The following is a 20,701-nucleotide window of genomic DNA, read 5'->3' on the forward strand; positions in this document are numbered from 1 at the left end:
CTCAATCGCTGGCTAATATTTAAATGCAGATAGAACTGGTGGTTCTATTTTGTATAATATTTCTATTACATAAAGGATACAAGAACCCTGAGACACTATGTAATTTCTTTTCATCTCCATTTAACAGGGATTTAGACCGAGTCCGCGCCATATTAGAAGACGTGTCGTACCTCGACTTGAAGAAACACAGCCCCTAGTAGAAGCCCATCAACTGAGTGAGCAAGAAACATCCGTAAAGAAAAGAAAAATCAAGAAGAGCAGCAGAGTCCAACCTGAGTTCTATCATTCTGTTCAAGTCACACCAACTCGAAAACCAGTAAGTATTTCTTCCACTCTTCAGTACAAGTATCTGTAGAAATATTGTAACAAGCTTTTAGCCTGTCAGGTTCAGGTGGTGCAAGTATAAGAAGCTCTGAATCTGATAGCACCCTAAGATGGGCTCCTTTCCCACCAACATGTATTCATTGAACCGTTCAGTCTGCTTCCTGATCCAGCAGAGTAGGTGAATGGAGTGAAGGAGTCGCCAGAGAGATTCCTTTTAGGAATAGTAGGCATACCCAGTTCCCTGCATAAATGCCAGGCTATGATATGTGTAGCTAGCTGCAAGGGAGGAGTGATCTCATTAGCAAAGGATCTGAATTGAAAATAAAACTGCCAGTATCCTACTGCCCATATACAAATCTGTGGCATGACCATACTTGGAATAGTACGGTCACAGTTCTGGTCACCACACTCAAAAAGAGTGTTGTAAAGCTGGAAAAAGGGGCAGAATACGGTACCCAAAATGATCAAGGAACTGGAACAATTTCCCAGCAGGAAAAGATACCATGTTTAGGGGTTTTAGTTTAGAAAAAAAAGGCAAGTCAGGGAGGGGCATGATATAGCTGTATAAAATTATGCATGTTATAAAATTATCACATCTTTTGTGCCCTTTGGCTTTTGTGCCCTTTGCTCAATCAGCTGAGCAAATCTCATGAAAATCAAAAGTGGTTCCCTGCTTTTTGTTCACTGATCACAGCACTGCTTAAAAGTTTTGAAGACTCACCTGTTTTTGCTAGACTGTAGACTGGAGGTTTTATTGGTGTTATCTTTTTTAAAAATAGTATTTTATTGGAATATTTATTTATTGCTTTTCTATTGCATTTGTTTTGCATAGTTTTGTATCTTTTTATGTTGTATGCCACCTTGAGAGGATTCTTCCCTTATATTAAGGGTGGCCTAAAATCATTTTAAACAAATGAATACAAGTTTTTTAAAATCACACACCAAAGGCTGAGTTTTCAGGTTCCTGAAAAGTGTGTGGTACCTGAGCCATTGGTCCACTGGGCACAACTCAGGGAAGCGGCCAAGCCTTGGGTGCAAGGGAACTATGACGTCCCTGATCTTGTCTGACTGAGTCTGGGGAAGCTCCCTGACCCAAATTAAGTTAACTTTAGGAAGAATTCATTTATATACTTTCTGTAATCCTTCCCTTAAATGTCTGTAAGCAGGGCTGTGGCTGGATCTGTAATTAGTCAGTGGGCTGGATGGGCAACTTATAGAGAGTATATAAAAAGACTCTGGGGGGCTTCTCCAGGTTTGGTAAAACAAGCTTTGAGAGTGGTTCCTTAGAGCCTTAAAGATGACCTTCACAGGTATCTGCACACTTCCTTCTCGTGTTCAGTCCTTGGGGGCAAAATAGATGAAATTTCAAGGGGAGGAAAGCAGAAAACATGCCCAAATGCAGAAGGATCTTTCTTCCCTTAAGAATAATAAAAGCAAAAATAAAAACCAAAAAGGCTGTTGGATTCGGCTCTAGTCATTACCATACACTGGATTACACCTAGTTTGGTTTCAATTTTGGATTGAGATTATCAAAGGAAGTAGATTAAGAATTAAGAAACAGAAGAAAGAAATGGCAAAATGATTAGGCTGCCATTGGATTCCTTGGGATTTACTGTTTGGAAATGTCTTATAAATTAACATGTATGGGGAAGTAAAAACCTAAGAAGGTTAGTAACCTCTGTAGCCTTATTTGCAAGTAGGCTTTTTCTGCAGAAATTGTTGTTACTTTCCAGCATGCCATTGTATACCTTATTTCTTCGATTCTAAGACGCACTTTTTTCCCCATATAAACATCTCTAAAAATGGGGTGCGTCTTGGAATCGCGGGTGTGTCTTAGAGGTTTTTTTCTGTTGGTGGTACTGAAATTAGTGTGCGTCTTACAATCGATGGCGTCTTACAATCGAAGAAATACAGTATTTGTCTTTTTCCATCACAACATCGTGCATTTGTGACTGACAAATAAAATGTTAAATTCAATGGATTGAATGCAAAGTCATGCTTAGAGTAGACCCACTGAAATCAAGTTAGTCATAAATTAATTGTCCCATTGACCTCAGGGATCTGCTCAAAGCATGATTAAGTCTGGATCCAATCCTCTGGATGATACAAATATATAATTTAACCATCAGTGCCCATACACATTTTCAGTTTAACCTTTCATTATATTTCAAAGAGGTCACACAAGATTTCTCCATTTTTATTTTAAAAGGTCAAAGTGATACCATGAAAGAACAGTAAAATGTTCTGTGTTACATTAAACAAGCGTAAAGAGATGAAGAATGCCAGACAAGGTCTAAATCAGGACTGGGCAATTTGTGGCCCTCCAGATGTTTTGGTTTACAACTCCCATCAGCCAGCATAGCCAATAGTGTGGGGTCATGGGAGTTATAGGCCAAAATTTCTAGACAGTGGGTCCCAAGTTGCCCATCCCTGGTCTGAATAAACATGCAGTATTTTGCAGTAGAGTGGCTAATCTCATTTTTAAGTTTGGAATAGATCGATTTTTTTAAAAAAAAAAATCTAGCCAAACCAAAGGACTTTACAGTCTCATGAATTTTAACTGGGAAAAGTTAAATGGACTTTACTTTTTTATTGAATTCAATGGGACTTAAAAGTGGTTAACTTTGGCTTGCTCACAATCATTCATTCTCAAGTTGCTACATTATGTGGACACAGACAGTGCTGCCCCTGTAGTCCCTTGGAGTCAGAGAGCAGCATGATATTTCAGATTTTTCTCCCATGAGCTGGTGAAAATGTAATTTTATATTTAAATAATATAAAAGGGAGGGGGACTGTTGCTGGTGGGGGAATGGTAGAAACTGGAGACCTATCCTTGCATGCATGGAAATGTCTTCTGTTTGTTTAAGGGCTTTTTGGATATAAACAGGTATTTTTTTTAAAGAGATTATTCTACTTTTAAGGTTAGTAAGTAAACATGGCAGAACATTAAGCTTGATCTACCACTGGCTTGTTGTTTCTTCATATTCAGCTAACAGTTTTTCTCCATCCTATATTGTGGATCGAGGCGATTGCCCACCACCTCTGCAAATGTTGTTGTTGTTGTTGTTGTTGTTGTTGTTGTTATTTATTGCATTTCTATACCGTCCCGTAGCTGAAGCTCTCTGGACAGTTTACAAGGATTAAAAACCATTAAAAATACAGTTTACAAATTTTTTAAAGCCATCTGCATGAAACATACACAAACAGTACATACAGACACAGCATATATCTAAAACAACTTTGAGCAATCAAACATAACCATAAGACAAATACAGGACTTGATTAAACTCATCATATGCTGTCAAATGCCTGAGAAAAGAGAAAGGTGCCGAAAAAATAACGATGTTGGCGCCAGGCTGGCCTCATTAAGGAAATCATGCCAAAATTGGGGGGCTACTACTGAGAAGGCCTTCTAGCTTGTTGTCGCCTTCCTAGAGTACACCTGGGGTTTTAAACTGGGACCCCTTACCTCATACGGTGCACAAAGATGTGTCTGTCGTGTTCCCCCATTAACTAACTCACCTGTCCAAACTTGCCTGTTCCCAGCCAGTGCACCAAGACTAGCCTCCCTCAGAAGAGGCACCTGGAGGAAGACCTTAGATGCTGAATGTAGTGTATGGGTAGGTTCATGTTGGGGGAGGTGCTCTGCCAGCTTTTGCGGTCCAAGCTGTAAGGTAACTGTTTTATGAAATTATTTGCTTTGTGCTAAAATATTAATTTTAAAAAATTATATTCACCACTGCACTGCCTAATATTAATACTTTATTTGGGCTGCAGATCATGCAGAAAGGCAAGGGAAAGAATAAGAGCACTCACAGTTTGGAAAGAAAGGAACAGTGAAGGCTGGTGGCTCCGATTTTGATGGGTTTTAGTCAATGCCAGCCAGGACTCTAAAGGAGCAATCCAAGGTGCTAAACATATTTTGCGTATAGGATTCAGCACCTTAGATAGCTCTTTTAAAGTTCTGGTTAGTTCTGACTGAAACCCAGAATGGATTTACAGCCCTACCGAAGTCACAGCCCCCAGCCTCCACTGGAAAAGAAGGATTTGGCAGGGATGAAAGTGATGTATTGATGGCAGCAGAAAGAAGCAGGATGATGATGATGAAAAAGAATTACTTAGCACTTTCCAATGTTCAAAGTACTTTATGTAGTTGTTATCCTTCCAACAACCTGTAAGCCAAGGTAAGCCGGCATTGTTTGCACCCATATTGCAGATGGGATGACTGAGACTGAGAGAGAGTGGCTTGCTTAAGGCCACCTAGTAAGTTCATGGCCAGATATGAGATTTCAGTCAGGGTCTTGCTGATTTGTAGTTCAGTGTATTATTATTATTATTATTTATTTATTTATTTATTTATTTATTTATATAGCACCATCAGTGTACATGGTGCTGTACAGATAACACAGTAAATAGCAAGACCCTGCCGCATAGGCTTACAATCTAATAAGTTGTAGTAAACAATAAAGAGGGAAGGAGAATGCAAACAGGCACAGGGAAGTGTAAACAGGCACCGGGTAGGGTGAAGCTAACAGTATAGAGTCAGAACAAACTCAATATTTGAAGGCTATAGGGAAAAGAAAAGTTTTTAGCTGAGTTTTAAAAGCAGTAATTGAGTTTGTAGTTCTCAAGTGTTCTGGAAGAGCGTTCCAGGCGTAAGGGGCAGCAGAAGAAAAAGGACGAAGCCGAGTAAGGGAAGTGGAGGTCCTTGGGCAGGCGAGAAGCATGGCATCAGAGGAGCGGAGAGCACGAGCGGGGCGATAGTTTGAGATGAGAGAGGAGAGCTAGGCAGGAGCTAGGCAGTGAAGAGCTTTGAAGGTCAGCAGGAGAAGTTTATATTGGATTCTGGAGTGAATTGGAAGCCAATGGAGAGATTTCAGAAGTGGAGTGACATGGTCAGAGTGGCGGGCCAAGAAGATGATCTTAGCGGCAGAGTGGTGGACAGAGACCAGCGGACTGATGTGAGATGAAGGAAGGCCAGAGAGAAGAAGGTTGCAGTAGTCCAACCGAGAGATAACCAGTGCGTGAACGAGAGTCTTGGCAGAAGAGACAGACAAAAATGGTCGAATCCTGGCAATATTATACAGGAAGAAACGACAGGATTTAGCTACTGCCTCGATGTGAGGAGTAAAGGAGAGCGAGGAGTCAAATATAAAGCCAAGACTACGAGCTTCCTTGACCGGAGTAAGCGTGACATGGTTGACAGTAAGAGAGAATGAGAGGTGAGGAGAAGGTTTAGGAGGAAAAACAAGCAATTCAGTCTTTGCCATGTTAAGTTTCAAACGACGATGAAGCAGCCAGGTGGTGCTGTGGGGGATTAGGTAAGCAGTAACTAAAAAAATATTTACAAGATACTTGCAAAATCGGTGCAGTTGAGTTAGATGTAGAATATACTTCTTTATCATCTGCCCAAATGATACAATACTAAATATACACTACAGTAAATATAGACAAACATTACCACTTGGGATTCATAGCTGGTTAGGGAGTTGAATCTGTGTCTTCAAAAGCCCTATTCAGGTGTTCTCTTTCCAAATACAGCAAACACACAAGGAGCGGGAACGCTCCAGTCCCACCCTCCTCCATTGTTGCATCCATCACCCTCTGCTCCTGTTCTAGCATTCTGGCTTGCATGGAGGCTCGCTTCTTCAGACAGTCACCCTCCACGAGTAGAAGGTGACTAATACAATGATGGAAAGGTGTGTGTGTGCTTGAGCGCTCTCTCTGCGTATTTGCTGTACCCGGTGAAAGAAATACATGAATAGGGCTTTTGTCCACACTGGATACAGCTGGCTCTTTTCCTTCATACCTTTTTATACCTTTCAGTCTTCTCCTCTGTTCTCCAATTTTACACCATGTGTTCCTGTGGGGTAAATCTTCCTTTCTCCCCTCTTCAGCTCATATACCTTTCCTCTGTTACTCTTTAATTACCAAATTGCTCTATATTGTATTTTCTTCCTCATTCTCTTCCCTTTTCTTTCTCTGTATTTCTTCGATTATGCTTTCCTTCCTTCTTCCTGTACTGTCATGCTCTCCCCCCTCCCCGCCGCATTTTTCAGTATTCCTCCTTGGAAAAGAAAAGAAACGTCTTTCCAGATCCCAGGGGCCTCTGCTGGGGTTGATTAAACCCTGACCCAGCATAACAAGGACCATTGATTGATTACCCCTGATTGCCAGCTTGAGGAGCAAAGTACCAGAGGTGCCAAATGAGGGGACTAACAATATGAAATCTGCACAAATAGCTTTCACACACTGTAGACAGGGGTCAGCTGGGTCACTCCAGTGCTACACACAGCTTTCAACATATCTTGGGACTCCAGGGGCCCAACAGTGAAAATGAGTGGGCAGGTGGTAATCTTACTGTATATCCATGCTTTTCAGCTGCTTTTTTGTTGTCCTTGACACATTCCATAAAACTTGTGGAATTTTTCTCTATCAGCTGCTCAAGTAAGCCATTGTTTTAGAGAGAAATGCCCTTGGTTGTTGCCAAATGCCTCAAATGGTATTTGGGCCCATAGCACTTGTGAACAACTAGCAATTTGTATATCTCATGGTCCTTTTACTTGTCCCAGAATCTGGCTTCCTAAGTTAACGGAGCCTGTTAACATTGTAGATTGAAATGCCTATTTATCCCTTAATAAAATAACCTTCTTGACTGCTGTGACAGAAAACTAATATTCAGTCTGCTTGCGCGCCCTCAGTACACTTTGTAAGAATATATATAAACACACACACACACACTCACACACACACACACACATAAACATACAAACACAAGTAATCACTGAACCCATGAAAACTTATTTGTATCATATTCAAAACCAACTAGGGGAAAACATTAAGGTACAGAGTGGCAAGTCAAAGTGCAAAGTTAAGCAAAGTAATAGTCTAATCTACACCAAGCAGGATATTGCATTATGAAAGTGGTATGAAAGCAGTATATGGTATGTGTCAGTGGCCTCCAACAGTTGTCAGTGCACTTCAATACTGCTATAAAGCAGTAGTGTGTCTCCTTCCTTTTACATACCACTTTCATAGTGCAATATCCTGCTTGGTGTAGATTAGTAAATGCATACTCCCCTTTTTTGAGAGGGAAAAATGATTGCACAATCCAGAGGCAATGTAGTGTACTCATTTCATATGTGAAGTCCTCTTCATAGTGGGGGAGGATGGATGTGCCTCCTTCTCCACCATTAAAAGCCACATACTGTTTCAGCTAATGGATGCACAAGGGCACAGACTTAGTTTGGCATTGTCAGGATTTCCAGTCAATTTAACCAACTTTTTGTAAGGTTAATAGTAACCATCCAAACTACTGCTATGAATCTATGGAATAAAGGTACTTAGTATTTGTGAGTACAAGATGCCTTTTCATGGTTGAAAGAAGGGCTGCAACTCAGGGGCAGAGCAAACACGTTGCATGTAAAAGGTTTTAGGTTCAACCCCTGACATCTCCAGGTAGTGCTGGAAAAAAATCCTGAAGAGCCATTGACCATGTTCAGACAACATGCTAAGCCACGGTGGTTAAGCATTTTGAGCTAAACATTATGGCTTAGTGTGTCATGCGAACCATCACTTAGCATGTCACGTGAACCATTCCTAACCATGGAAGCTACATAATCATGGTTTAAACACACTCACTAACCATTTGCTGCAAAAGGATTAGTGACCTGACCATGGTTTCGTGTGTTGTCTGAACAGGCCCTATGACAAACAATGTAAGCAATACTGAACTAGAAAGACCAATGTCTGAGTCGGTATAATTATAAGAGCCGTACCTCAGTGATAGAACATAAGTTTTGCATACAATATATCCCTGGTGTCTCCAAATAGGGTTTGAAAAGAGCCGTAGTATCTAAAACCCTGATGAGCCACTGCCAAAACATGTAGATAGTTCTAAGCTATATAGACCAATGGTCTGACTCAGAGCCTTTCTACATAAGGCATTTATTGTGCACTTGTGATTCCTCATGGTAGTTTGTGAGTTCTTTCCAGCAACGTCATCTTCTATGGCCTCTCCAGTGCTTTACAACCATTTTAGCGTGTGTGTGTGTCCCCAAAAATGGAAAGTTTGGTAATATTTGTGAATGGCGGAATAAAGCCTAGTATAATTGTGCAATTCCACTATACCACAACACTACCTCGTGCTTGTGTAATGGAATATAAGGAAAGGCAGAGAAAGAAAAGCCCTGGATAAAAATACATGTAAAAGAGCCAATCTTAATCCTGCAAAGAATTTGGAAACAGAAGCCTTGGTAAAGTGATTGGTTAAATCTGTAGTGTAAATATGCTATCACTTTAAAGGGCAGCGTCATATGTGAGTAGCAGATACTTTTCAGTAGTAGGATCAACAGAATACAAAATTACACATCAGCTAAGTGCCTGCTGTTATTTTGATTTTCCCTCACACAATTGACGAAAGTCATTGTCTCATAAATGAAAAAGAATATGGAGCTCAATCACAGATGTTTCCTTTTTCCTGCATTACTAGTTGAAATAATGGGTGGATAGTATAATATTCTATTGTGTCATGTAAACATTGTCCCTCCAAACAGGAAAAGGAGCCCTTTATATTAGTCGCTATATATAGTAACTATGTTACTAAATGACTTAACAGACATTACTACTGTATAGGGCCTGTTGATTAAAACAACTTCTCCTCAGGGTTGAATTTTGAATTGTTGTTACCCAACAACTGGGAAATTCTTTCAGAACTAATTTCATATTTGTAGCACCTTTTGCTACAGCTATGAAAAAACATGTTTTGTTTCGAGAATTGAACCTTATGTTGAAGTCCAGTTTTCAGGAATCTCTCTAGCATGTTGTTTGACTAATGAAAATGATGTTACTAAAAGAACAGTAACAAAAAAATACTTGCCATGGAGTTTGAGCCTTGATATCTTAGGAATTCAACCTCTATATTTACACATACATACACAGACACACAATTGATTAATTCTTTTTCATAAAATAGTATTGAGATGTGATATGTGTATAAACATGTACATAAGGTTGGATCCAAAGGTGTCCTACATGAGCTCAAACAGACTTCTGCTCCACCCCACAAATTCTGCCAGTTTCCCTTTCCACTGCAGCCTCCCTCCCCACAATGTTCTAGAGAGTGACCCCCCCACCCCCAATAATAGTTTTTTTGGACTGCAGTGGGGAGGCATTTTTGGAAAAGCCCTGATTCATGAGCCGAATTCATGCTTGCGCTTCTCTGGATCCAGCCCATAGTCTTGTTGAGTGAAGCAAATACTGAGATTTATTTCTTTTCCGTTGTTTCACATACTGGCTTTGGCAAACTCCTATTTGCATTTTAGTGCTGTCCCCAAAATAAGAAAAGACTCATTGCTTCATTGTGCAATATGCAGTAATAAGAACTTATTCAGATATATGCCTCTTTTGATATACTAGGAAATGTCTGTAATCTACTAGCTCCATTTAATCCAGAACAGGAAAACAAATGACAGCAATTCCACTGGGAAGCAATGGCTGAGGTAATGTCTGGCTTTTGCCCAAATGGTTGATAGTTTTTAAGCTATGTTTCGTGAAAGATATTTTACATAGATTTTTTTTTGGCATATCTCCACCATTTATATTAAAGTGCTATTAAGAATCATTTGCCAGATTACTTTTTATAAAATATGGGTGTGCTTTCCAGACTCTAAGTTATGTCTTAAGTGGATTGTGCAAATGTGATAAACAAAATTAAGGCATTTTTGGATAGCAGGCATGTAGAAAGTCGCACTGTTTTGGGAGCACATAGAGCTTGGCTCATATGCGAGTCCTCTCTAGAGGAGAGATATATGTCACATTTCCACTGTGACAGAGCCAATGTGATATAGTTGTTAGCATATTGGACATGGACCAGGGAGACGTGGGTTCATAGTCTTGCTCAGGCATAAAACTCACAGTGCAGTCTTCCCCAACTCGGTGCCCTGCAGATATGTTGGGTCCGCAACTCCCATCGTTCCAGGCCTGGTGAAATAATATGCATTACCATCTATGGACTGGAGCGGGGAGGGCAGGGGAGTAAGACCATGAAACCCAGAGCCTAAAACTACCGGTTTGTCCCTCACTCTTTCTTGATAGATGGGTCCTGCTGTTTGTTGATTTCCCATACATTTGTCTTTGGGGAATTGAAGGCTGTTCTTTGCCTGGAGTTAAATAATACTGAATCACATACTAATAGGCGGAGTGGGGTGGGTGATCCTGAGATGCTTATGTGGTTTAATTAAGTACTTGGGATTGTGCAAAGTTATCCATTTATTTATTTATTAATTTATTACATTTCTATAATGCCCAATTGTTGAAGCTCTCTGGGCAGTTCATAATGTGAACCACTTAAGCACCACTTAAGAACAGCCCTGCAAAATCAGATCAAAGGTCTATTTAGCCCAGCATCTTGTTGCCTACAATGGCCCATCAGATGCCAATGGGGAAGCCCATAGGCAGGATAGGAAAGCAAATGTCTTTTTTCACTATTGTTCTCCAGCAAGTGGCTTAGTCACCCATCGTGGGTTAATGTGATGTGTGAGCACGTTGCCCTATGACATTTGCTACCACAAGATATGAAAAAGGCCACCAACTTTGATGGCTTTAAAAAGGGTGTTAGACAACTCCATGGAGGATAAAACTGTTAGAATAATGGCTACTAGTAATGATAGCTATTTGCTTCCTCCAGAATCAAACTGCCTCTGATTCTGGAGGAAGCATATAGCACCTGAGCACTAACAGGAAAAGGAAAAATACTGGCTTACCTCCCCCTGCATGCTGCCCACACATGCAGGGCTGCAGGCGGGGAGAGCCAGTATCCAGCCTTGTAGTGTTAGAAGCAAGGCAGAGAAAGTGATCCCTATGGGGAGGTGGAAAAGCACTGTTTCTACTGAAGTGATGAGGTGCTCGGCACGGGGAGGGGTGGGAAGGGGCGCCCGCACCTACTCCCATCCTTTCCCATGTTAGGCACCCTCACTTCTTCAGAAGAAATTGGACTCAAGGTTTTTTATTATTATTTTCGCATTCTGATCTTGCGCAAGATCAGGATAAAGAAATTTTAAAAATATGGATATGAAGGGGGTCAGGGGACAGTAGATGCCCAAGTGTGGGACTGTTCTCTTCCCCTCCCCAACCACGAGATAGAGGAAAAGAAAACGGTCTCACACACCCACTTACTTGTGGATTCTGATTCCTGTTGGGGTGAGTAAACACCCTAGAGGATCCCACATTTGAGCATCCACTCTGCCCCATCCCACTCCTCCTTCTCCTCCAAAGAACATTTTCCCCTAGTTTGGTGGAAAGATCCTTCTCGTTTCTTGATGCGAGGTGGAGGAAAGGAAAAGAGTCTCAAACACCCACTTAACTGCAGATCCCCAATGCATGCTGGGGTGGGCCAGGACCGAGGTCAGTCCCACATTGAGCATCCACTCCCTCCCGCCCCACTTCCATTTTTTTTTTAAAAAAAACATATTCATAACAATCTTATGCAAGATTGGAACAAGGAAATATTAAAAAAAAAATTTTTTTAAAGATGCCTCATGCCAAAAATTGGGGGAGGCTCAACCCCAATTTTCACCGGGGGGGGGGGACTTTGAAAATCCAATGGAAGTCTATGGAGATCGTTCCACATAAGCTTCCATTAGATTTTCAAAGTGCGCCTCCTGAAAATCAGGGGTAGGAGGCCAAATCCAAGCTCCAACCATGATGAAGATTGCAGTCAGAAAGGGAGATTGGTGGGTGTGAAAGGTGTGCCCATGTCAGCCCATGGTTGATGTTTGGTCACCATTGGAGGAGCTGTCACAGACAAGGGGAAAGGGCATGGGCAGGAGCAGCGCAGCACGTGTGTCTACTGCTCTTGCCAAGTGGCTCACTGCCCATGCCATTTACCCAAAATGGGTTGGCAGACGACACATCAACCCACTGTGGGTAAAACAACCCTTTCTGCAGACCTTGGGTTCTCAGGGTGGGCTGTTTTTCCCAAACAAACCACCTTGGGTTCAGACAACATGCTCACCAATGATGGTTTCTTCAGGAAAATAAACGATTGTTGGTTTGTGTGCTGTGCAAAGCCACTACTGTTTTACTCTGTACAGCACCATGTACATTGATGGTGCTATATAAATAAATAATAATAATAATAATGATAATAATAATACTATGGGCTGTGTGAAGAAGTACTTCCTTTTGCCTGTCCCTAATTCCACTATTCAGTTTAGCAGGTTAACCTGGGAAATAAATCTCTGTATCGACTTCCTGCATGACATGCATAATTATATAAATTTCTGTCATGCTGCTGCCGACTCCATCTCACCCTTTTTCTAAACGAAAAAGCCTCAAGCATTGTAAACTTTTTTCAGAGTGTAGTTGCCCTAGACCCCTGATCATTTTGCTTGTCATTTTCTGCTTTGTTTCCAGTTCTGCAATATCCTTTTGGTGATGCAGGAACGAGAACTGTACTTAATTTGCTACTTGCAAATGAAAGTAATAGTGTGTGATTACTATATAGATAGATATGTATAATTAATCATTGTTAAAAAAAAGAAGGAATAAAAAGGCCTTTAGTGGAACAGCAGCTGGGAGGGACATTACCTTGTGAGGAAAACTCCAGGATATTTATACAAAGGTTAACATGAGAGCTAGCACATTTAGTACTTCTTGAATGAGGTTGTAAGTCATTTCACATGAAGTAATCTGGAATGAGGTACAGAAGTTATTTGCAGAATGTTTCAGTAAATATTTATTTATTTTATTTAAAAGATTTAGAAGCCACTTTTTTAGATAAGCCCTCCCAATGTGGCATACAGCAGAACTTAAAAATCACAAAATATAATAAAGCAATGATAAAAACATTCCTGTGTTCGGTTATTTTTAGCCAGCAGAGGAAATTGTCTGTACTAAAGAATAAGTAGCTGAGGTCAGGCACAACCAGTAGAGGGAAGTGGTACACAAGCTATTCCAATATGCCATTAGATTGTGCTGTTCAGTCCCCATCCTTCATAGTTCTCTTTAATCTTTTCATGAATTCCTCTTGTCTAAATGATTTATTGCTAAATCCAAAAATAAGCCCTGTGGTGCTCTGATCAAAGCTATGATGTTATCTTTATTTTGCCTTGAAGTGTTTTTAAAAAATTAAAATATGGTGATTAGGGAAAGGAAGTGAATATTTAAGACAAGTATGGGAAATACGTAGCATTTACAGTTTAGTCCTTAAAATCCTAGAACTACAACAAGAAAAAAATAAAAATACCCAACCAATTGAAAATACTTAACAGATTTAACAACAAAAGCAAAAATAAATAAGCAGAGGTAAAGAATGATAAAGAACTGTGCACAATTAGAAAATATCTATCAAAATATCTCAAATATTTGTTAATATCCTTTCTTTTTTTAAAAAAGAAAAGTGTATATACTAGACTTGATTCTAAATACATGAGGAATTTAAAGATATGATTTTGCTACAGTCATTATTCCAGTATTAATAGTTCCTAAAATAGCATGCATCCTCCCACTGTTTTCTATTTCATTTCAGAAGGAAATATAATAAGCAGAGGTTCTCTCATTTATTTTCAGGCATATCAAACTGATTCCATTAATGGCATTACATGGACTGGAGCCATCTCTATATAGCTTGGCTTACATGTCCCCTCCCTAGATATTTTTTTGGCATGCAGTTTTTGTTCACTTCCTTGATTAGGAGCCACCACAGGAAATTCCTAAGCCATCTAAAGCTACTTCTTGAATACTAAAAAAAAAGGCAACCAGGAATAACAGAACCACACACAAACTCCTTTTGCCTATTTACTACTATGACAACTTTGTTTATTTAAACAGATTTTACCATACGCTTCCATCACAATAGATGATCAAAGTAGCTTACAAAAAGTAAAACAATAAAATCCCATAAAATCACTGCTAAAACAAACCAATTAACAACAGAGAGTAATATCATTCATCAAATACCTCAGCAACCCAAACTTGTTTTAAATTGCCATTTAAAGACCAAAAGAGAGAATGTTAAACAGATATTTCTGTGGATTGAATTCCATAATCGGGGGCCCAGCAACCTTTGAAAGTGAAAGTCCTTAGGGCAGCATCTCTGTAGAGGATCATAATATAGGTGAAGATGATCCTTTAGGGTAAAGGTATAGTTTATAGTACTTTTAATTAGTTTTACTATGGTACTATTCAGTTTCTGTCATGCTTTTCTCTTAGGTTACTTTTATCCTTGTTTATTTGTTTTGAATCAGTACCATGATGGATCTGGAATCCAGATCTCCCAGATTCATTTTTGATCCCCAGGATCATACAGCCTAGAGTGAAGTACAACAAGATGAATGAGTTCAGACGCTACCTGGGCTTTCTGTATGACTTAGGCTGCAATACTGTGCACACTTGGGAGTAAGCCCCATTAAACACAGTCAGACTTACCTATGAGCAAACCATGTCCAGGATTGCATTGCAAAATGGTGTATTGAGTATCAGGAGAGAGTAATTTGTGGCTCTCCAGATGTTGTTGGACTGCATCTCCCATCTTCCCTCACAACTGGCTATCTGGCTAGGACTCATGGGAGTTGCAGTCCAACAAAATCTGGAGATTACCCATCCCTGGATGGTGGAGTTACTCATCCCTGGATGGTGCCTCTGGGACTACAGTGGTGTCTCTGGGACTGCACTACCCTATCCTTGAAGGGTTAAAGATAATCTCAGTTTATCACTTAATTCCATATGTTAGTGCAGTATCCAGAGTTTTGGATTTTGTCTAGTAAAAAATACCACAAAGTAGCCTAAAATGATATATCCAGACATTAATAAAAATTGGAGAGTTTGATATAAAATCTGAGCTCCCTCCCTGTATCAATTCAAAAATTGTGTGGGCATGGGAGGATTGTGGGTCCTTCCACATGGAGGGCTCCTAGTGCTACCCTTGTGCAGCTATTGTGTCTTTTCTTCCTTAATGGATTTTCTGTGGTAAGAGAAAAGACAGAAGAAGGAGAGGGAAAACACAGGAGGGTTAGGAGTTTAAGAGATTATCATCTGGAAACACTTTGTGTCAACATTAGTTATATCCCAGCACTACTCAGTAGGTTCCAGTGACAGTCACATTTATTTATTCATTCATTTATTTATTAGATTTATATACTGCTCTATATCTATAACTATTTATTATTTATTAATAATAAAAGACAGAAAAAAGAATCAAAATATAAAATTAAAATAATTAAAATATGATTACGTCAATAAAACTGTGGCTGGTCAATCATTTTAAATAAAAATGTCTTCAGCAGATGCTGAAAACAAAACAACGTTGCTGCATGCCTGACATTAACTGGTGAGTAACTCCACAGAGAGGAAGCCAGTACACTGAAGTCTCTACTCCAAGTGGACTCCAAATGGTCCATGCGGAATTACCAGGAGTATCTGATGACCTCAGTCAGTAGACAAGCTAGTAATGGAGAACAACACACACTCCAGAGTAGGATCTGGGTTAAATTCTGGATTTTAGCAGATACTTTCTAAGTCACCACAAAATCCCTGAAAAAACATTTTGCCAGTGATAAATCATATCTTTGAAGATATGTAATTTGTACAAACTTATAAAATGCTCATGAACATCAAAAATATCTAAAGCACCTTTTAGGATTTAGGTATAATATGTCTGTATGTGTACTGGATGTATCTGGATCATTGGGCATGTCTGATAAAAGTTCAAAACAAGCTGAGCAAACATAAGAATTAAGGAATATATTAAAGGGATTGAGGTCAGTTTAATACATTATATTTTATCCTGTGGAAACAGCACTTAAAATTATCCACATTTGGTGACTTACTGTCACCACTGCCATAATGTACAATACTGTTTTCTAGGAGATATTTCCATATAGCTGGGAGTTTTCAACCCCATTGTGGCCTGTCTTAGAGGTGGCTGATGCTGGTGTGAAAAAGCTCCATTCCACAAAGGTGTAGAGAAAGCACTGCCATGTTATGGAGATGCCAAAGTACAAGAACTGTTTGAAGAGGATCTCCACCTGACCAAGAGCGTTTAGCTGTATGCTTGTGCCATCTAAGAAATGGCTGCGATTCAGATAATTTATTTAATGAAGCATGGGAAGAAGAAAGGAGGGAGGGGGAGGAGAAATAGTACAGAACAGAAGGTAAAATAAATAAATAAACCCATACATCCCAAGCATGGCACTTCCAAGCTGCAGCAGCTGAGATGACACAGCACAGGGGTCCTTGGAGTATCCCAGACTTTATCATCAATTGTAGCCATTTTTTGCCTGTCAGGTGCTCAGGGCAGTCAGAAACACACAATGAACGGCTTTCAGCTCTGAGTCACCCTGAGCGCTTTGTTCACCACTTTTTTAAAACAACAACAACAACAACAACCCTCAAATAACTGCTCCATCCATTCTCTCAACCTTGCTGCTTTTTGAGAGGGCTCAGGAGGAGGCCAGAAGTGCCTCCCCTCCCCGTCAGTCCTTTGTGCCTGCACTGCATCATTTCTTGTTTACATTCCTGGCTGGCTGGTTTTACTCTGTGGGCAGCAGGCAGCGGCTACCTGCTTGGTGCTGACTGGAAAGTCTCTCCACAGTCCACCTCGGCGGCCTTAAAGGACAGCATTGCGTGTCATAAACCGGGCAGGTTGTGTTTACCGAAGAGGCCTCTCGCCAGGAGAGGCTCATGCAAGCAACCCGCCCTTTGTGCTCTCTCTCTCCCCCCCCCCCCCCGCTGCTTTTGCTGCCTGGAAAAAAGAGAAGCGCCACATTTCCTGCTTTTCCCAAAGCCGGCGCACTTTGTCTGGGAACCGCCAAACAAACTGGGCAGCTCTGGAAAGAAGTTCAGCCACTGTACAAGGAAGGAAGAAAATCCAAAAGAGAGAGAGACTTACCAGGGCGTGGTTTCGGAACCAGACATGCAATAGCAAAGCCCCAGCATCCTGGATTTGTGATGGGGGCTGAACTCTCCCCCCCACCTTCTATTCCACCTTAATGACTGAACCAGCGCTTGGGGACGGCACATCTTTTCCTTGGCCTGGCGGGGGAGCCAAATGCTATTGATTTGTAGCTGGGAAGTATCTTCTTCTTTTTTTTAAAATCATCTCTTCCCTGCCCTCCCTTTCCCTTCTGGCTTGATTGCTGGTCAACTCCGGAAGATCATTGTGAGCTGGTTGCCAGAACGCCAGACCACCTATCTCCCTGCCTAAATCCTACTCCAATTGTATTTTCACTAAGCCCCTCCAGCATTGCCGGCTGTGGGATTTAACACATGAGCGACATATAAACAACGATGGTGAGCAATCTATTCATTGATATTTTAAAATAAGATCTCTATGGCAGAGGGTGGGGAGTTTCAGTTTTATCCATTTCGGATTGATTTTCCTAGAGGGCGATCTGAACAGCAAAACGTGTGCATTGCTTTATTTTGAGGAGGAAACTCTTTGCCTGCCTCAGTGTTTTTGTTTTTTAATCTCCTCTTCCCTTCTTCAGAGCTCGGGCAACGCTTCCTACAGATGCTCCATGTCATCCTCTGCGGATTTTTCCGACGATGATGATTTCAGCCAGAAATCTGGTTCCTTGTCTCCTGCTCCAGGTGACACTCTGCCCTGGAACCTACCTAAACATGAGAGATCCAAGAGGAAGATTCAAGGAGGATCAGTGCTGGATCCAGCTGAGAGAGCTGTGCTCAGGATAGCCGGTAAGACCAGGATGAAATAAATGGGGGATTGGGATGTGAGGGGGGAAAGAAATCCGGTACAGTAGCTGTATACACGTGTTCATATTATTGTGCATTTGTGTATTACAAAGAGTATAAATCAAGAGCCTTGTTCATTGCTTTTCTTGCTTCTCTGTACATGCTATTCAGAAGTAAGATCCACTGAGTTCAATGGGACTTACTCACAGATAAGTGTGTACAGGATTGCAGACTCAGTGCTACAAAAATAAATCCAAATAGTCTCTAGGCCTGGTTTTCCAGTGTTGGTGACTAAGCTGTTTGGCCATGTTTTCTGGCTGAACGGATGAATGGCTCTTGGGGGTGGAGAGAGGAAATGCAGCTGCAATATATGCAGGTGCATGCATTAAACTTTCAAGAGAGGTTGTATTATTAGAGCGAAGGATGTGAGCAACTTTGGCCATTTTATATAGTGTTCTGCTAGCCGGGTTGCCGGTAGGGTGCAAGATCTCAAAGCATGCCTTAGGAAGGATGTAATCCTACTCACACACATTTAGGAATAAGCTCCATTGATTGCAGTGAGACTTACTTCCACGTAAATGTACCTGGGGTAGGTCTACATATGAACTTTTGGTTTTTAAGTGGTGTAAGGTGGCTTGGAAGGAACTGAGCAGCTGTGCAATCTCATGTCTGATTTCCCTGGCTGGCCTTGTTGTTGTTTGACATGGCTTGTGTGTCTACTCTTGAAACCAGCAGGAGCACAGCCATTAAAAAACATTCTTCTCTCTTTTCCCCTCCCCTGAATAATATAGGAGAAAGAGGCCCTGCTGGGAGCACAGTATAAGGCACCAGAAGAGTTGATCTCCATTGGTTTTGAAATAGGTCAGGGAACTTGCTTGGCCAACCCGCCTGCAAACTGAGAAGGCAGAGTAACTTGATCGTTGAGAGAAAATGCTGTGGTTGTGTTATTCGCGGAGCCTGCCTGGAATGATAACGCACAGCGCGTACACAGAGGCTCATCGCAGCTATGTTGTAAAGATGAACTGACTTTGCAGCACTTGTTAGTCAGACGCAGTGGGAAAAGCCTGGCTATTTATTAAAAAATAAAGATAGTTCTCTGACTTACGTGGAAGCATAATCGGGAAGTCCCGCTGTCTAACCTGTGATCTGTGGGTGGCATTGCACTTTGCACATGTTCACGTGCGCACTTTCTTATGCCTTCACACATCCGAGGGCTGAGCTTTGGAAATTGCTTCCAGAACTTGCCCTGGCTAAAATGAAATCAGTGGAGAGGGGGAAAAGCTTGGAATGTGGGGATTCCAGTCAAGCGCCATGAGTGGAGAGCGGTGTGTGTGCACGCATGTATATCAAAGAGGGGGGGAGAGACGCTTAGTTGCAGCTGGTACTTAGGAAATAACCACACACAGAATAATCAGACTCCTTCCATAGAAGCCACAATCATCACCCTGCGAAAAACAGTGCTTTATTCTATCATTGTTAGATTCTTAGAAATACCAGAGTAATTGGTGACAGAAGATGGCATCTGGGAAAAGGACATGAGAGGGTCTGTAGTCTCCATCTCTGTCAAAAGTGGTTACTCTGTTTTCTTTCTCTGGCTTCTTGCTACAGGACGCTTGGGTTGGAGGAGTGCCCTCCAGATGTGTAGGACTACAACTCCCATGACTGGCTGAGGGATGCTGGGAATTATAGCCCCACACATCTGGAGGTCACCCAATTGGGGAAGGCTGCAATGTGCAGCCCTAGGGTCGGGGTGGGTGGGTGTCGGACAGGGGACAGCAAAGGGAAAGGCGGTGGGCTGGAACGCGAGGGAGCAAAGGCTGCGGCAGTGAGATCAGGTCACCAGATGCAGCGTGGCAGGGCAGCAGGACCCAGCCCAGCCTGCGGGGTCGGAGGAAAGTGTGCATGGGGGCGGGGACAAAACGCCGGCAGCGCACGCGCGGTTATTATTGCTGCCGGCAAGCTGATACAAATGGTGGGACCGCGGTGACACCTGCAGGGCTTCGGCCCTGCCTTATGGCCTTTCGCCACGCCCAGCACTAGTGCGGTTGTTGTTGTTGCCGCCGCCGCCGCCTTCATTACCAGCCTGTGGGAACGTGCAGAGAGCTAGCGCGGGGGCGCGTATAGGACGCAGAATAGGTCGTTTGTTGCTTCTGTTCTGCTCGAGAGCCCTCGTTCCTGAGAGCCTTGGCAGGGGAAGGAGGTCGCTGCGCCGGCCCTTTCTGGGAAGCCGTGCTATTCCTAGCACTGCTGCAACGCGTAGCGAGCGTCTGGAAAGGGTGGTGGTGTGAGGGAAGCGGGCGGAGGCGCCGGCGAGCCTGCAAGTGACCTGTTGGTGCAGTGAGACTGTCTGTGCTCGGAAAGCGCCGGCGGTGACCGAGTCTTTGAAAGGAAAACAGCAAGCCAGCCCCTGCTTTATGGGCCACACAAAGCCAAGCATGGAGAGGAGGGGGTGGGGGCTCTTTAGTAAGGCCAGAAGACCAAAGGCTGAGAGGAAACCTCCCAAGAAGAGGGAGACAACTTCCATAGCCCTGTGTCTGTTGCTACAAAAGCAATAAGGAGTCTTGTGGCACAAACACAACAGACGAGGCACATTTATTATGGCATAAGCTTCTGTGAACTAGAGTCCTCTCTTTGTTGTTTTATCCCAAAGGGAGACTGGGCTCTTCTCTTCCCGCCCCCGCCCCCA

At 42.0% G+C, this 20,701-nt stretch overlaps 1 protein-coding gene across 4 annotated transcripts in view; it reads left to right on the plus strand.

Annotated features, from left to right (window-relative positions):
* The window catches only part of DST (dystonin), a 391,150-nt gene that overhangs the window by 38,891 nt on the left and 331,558 nt on the right, over positions 1-20,701 (plus strand). For all 4 annotated transcript variants that reach the window (XM_063125032.1, XM_063125037.1, XM_063125036.1 and 1 more), the window contains exons 3-4: positions 128-316; positions 17,811-18,018. In XM_063125032.1, coding sequence (XP_062981102.1) covers positions 128-316; positions 17,811-18,018 — 397 coding nt within the window. The remainder of the gene's footprint in view (positions 1-127; positions 317-17,810; positions 18,019-20,701) is intronic.

This window comes from Elgaria multicarinata, chromosome 4 (assembly GCF_023053635.1).
Source record: "Elgaria multicarinata webbii isolate HBS135686 ecotype San Diego chromosome 4, rElgMul1.1.pri, whole genome shotgun sequence".
Classification (NCBI taxonomy): Eukaryota; Metazoa; Chordata; class Lepidosauria; order Squamata; family Anguidae; genus Elgaria; species Elgaria multicarinata.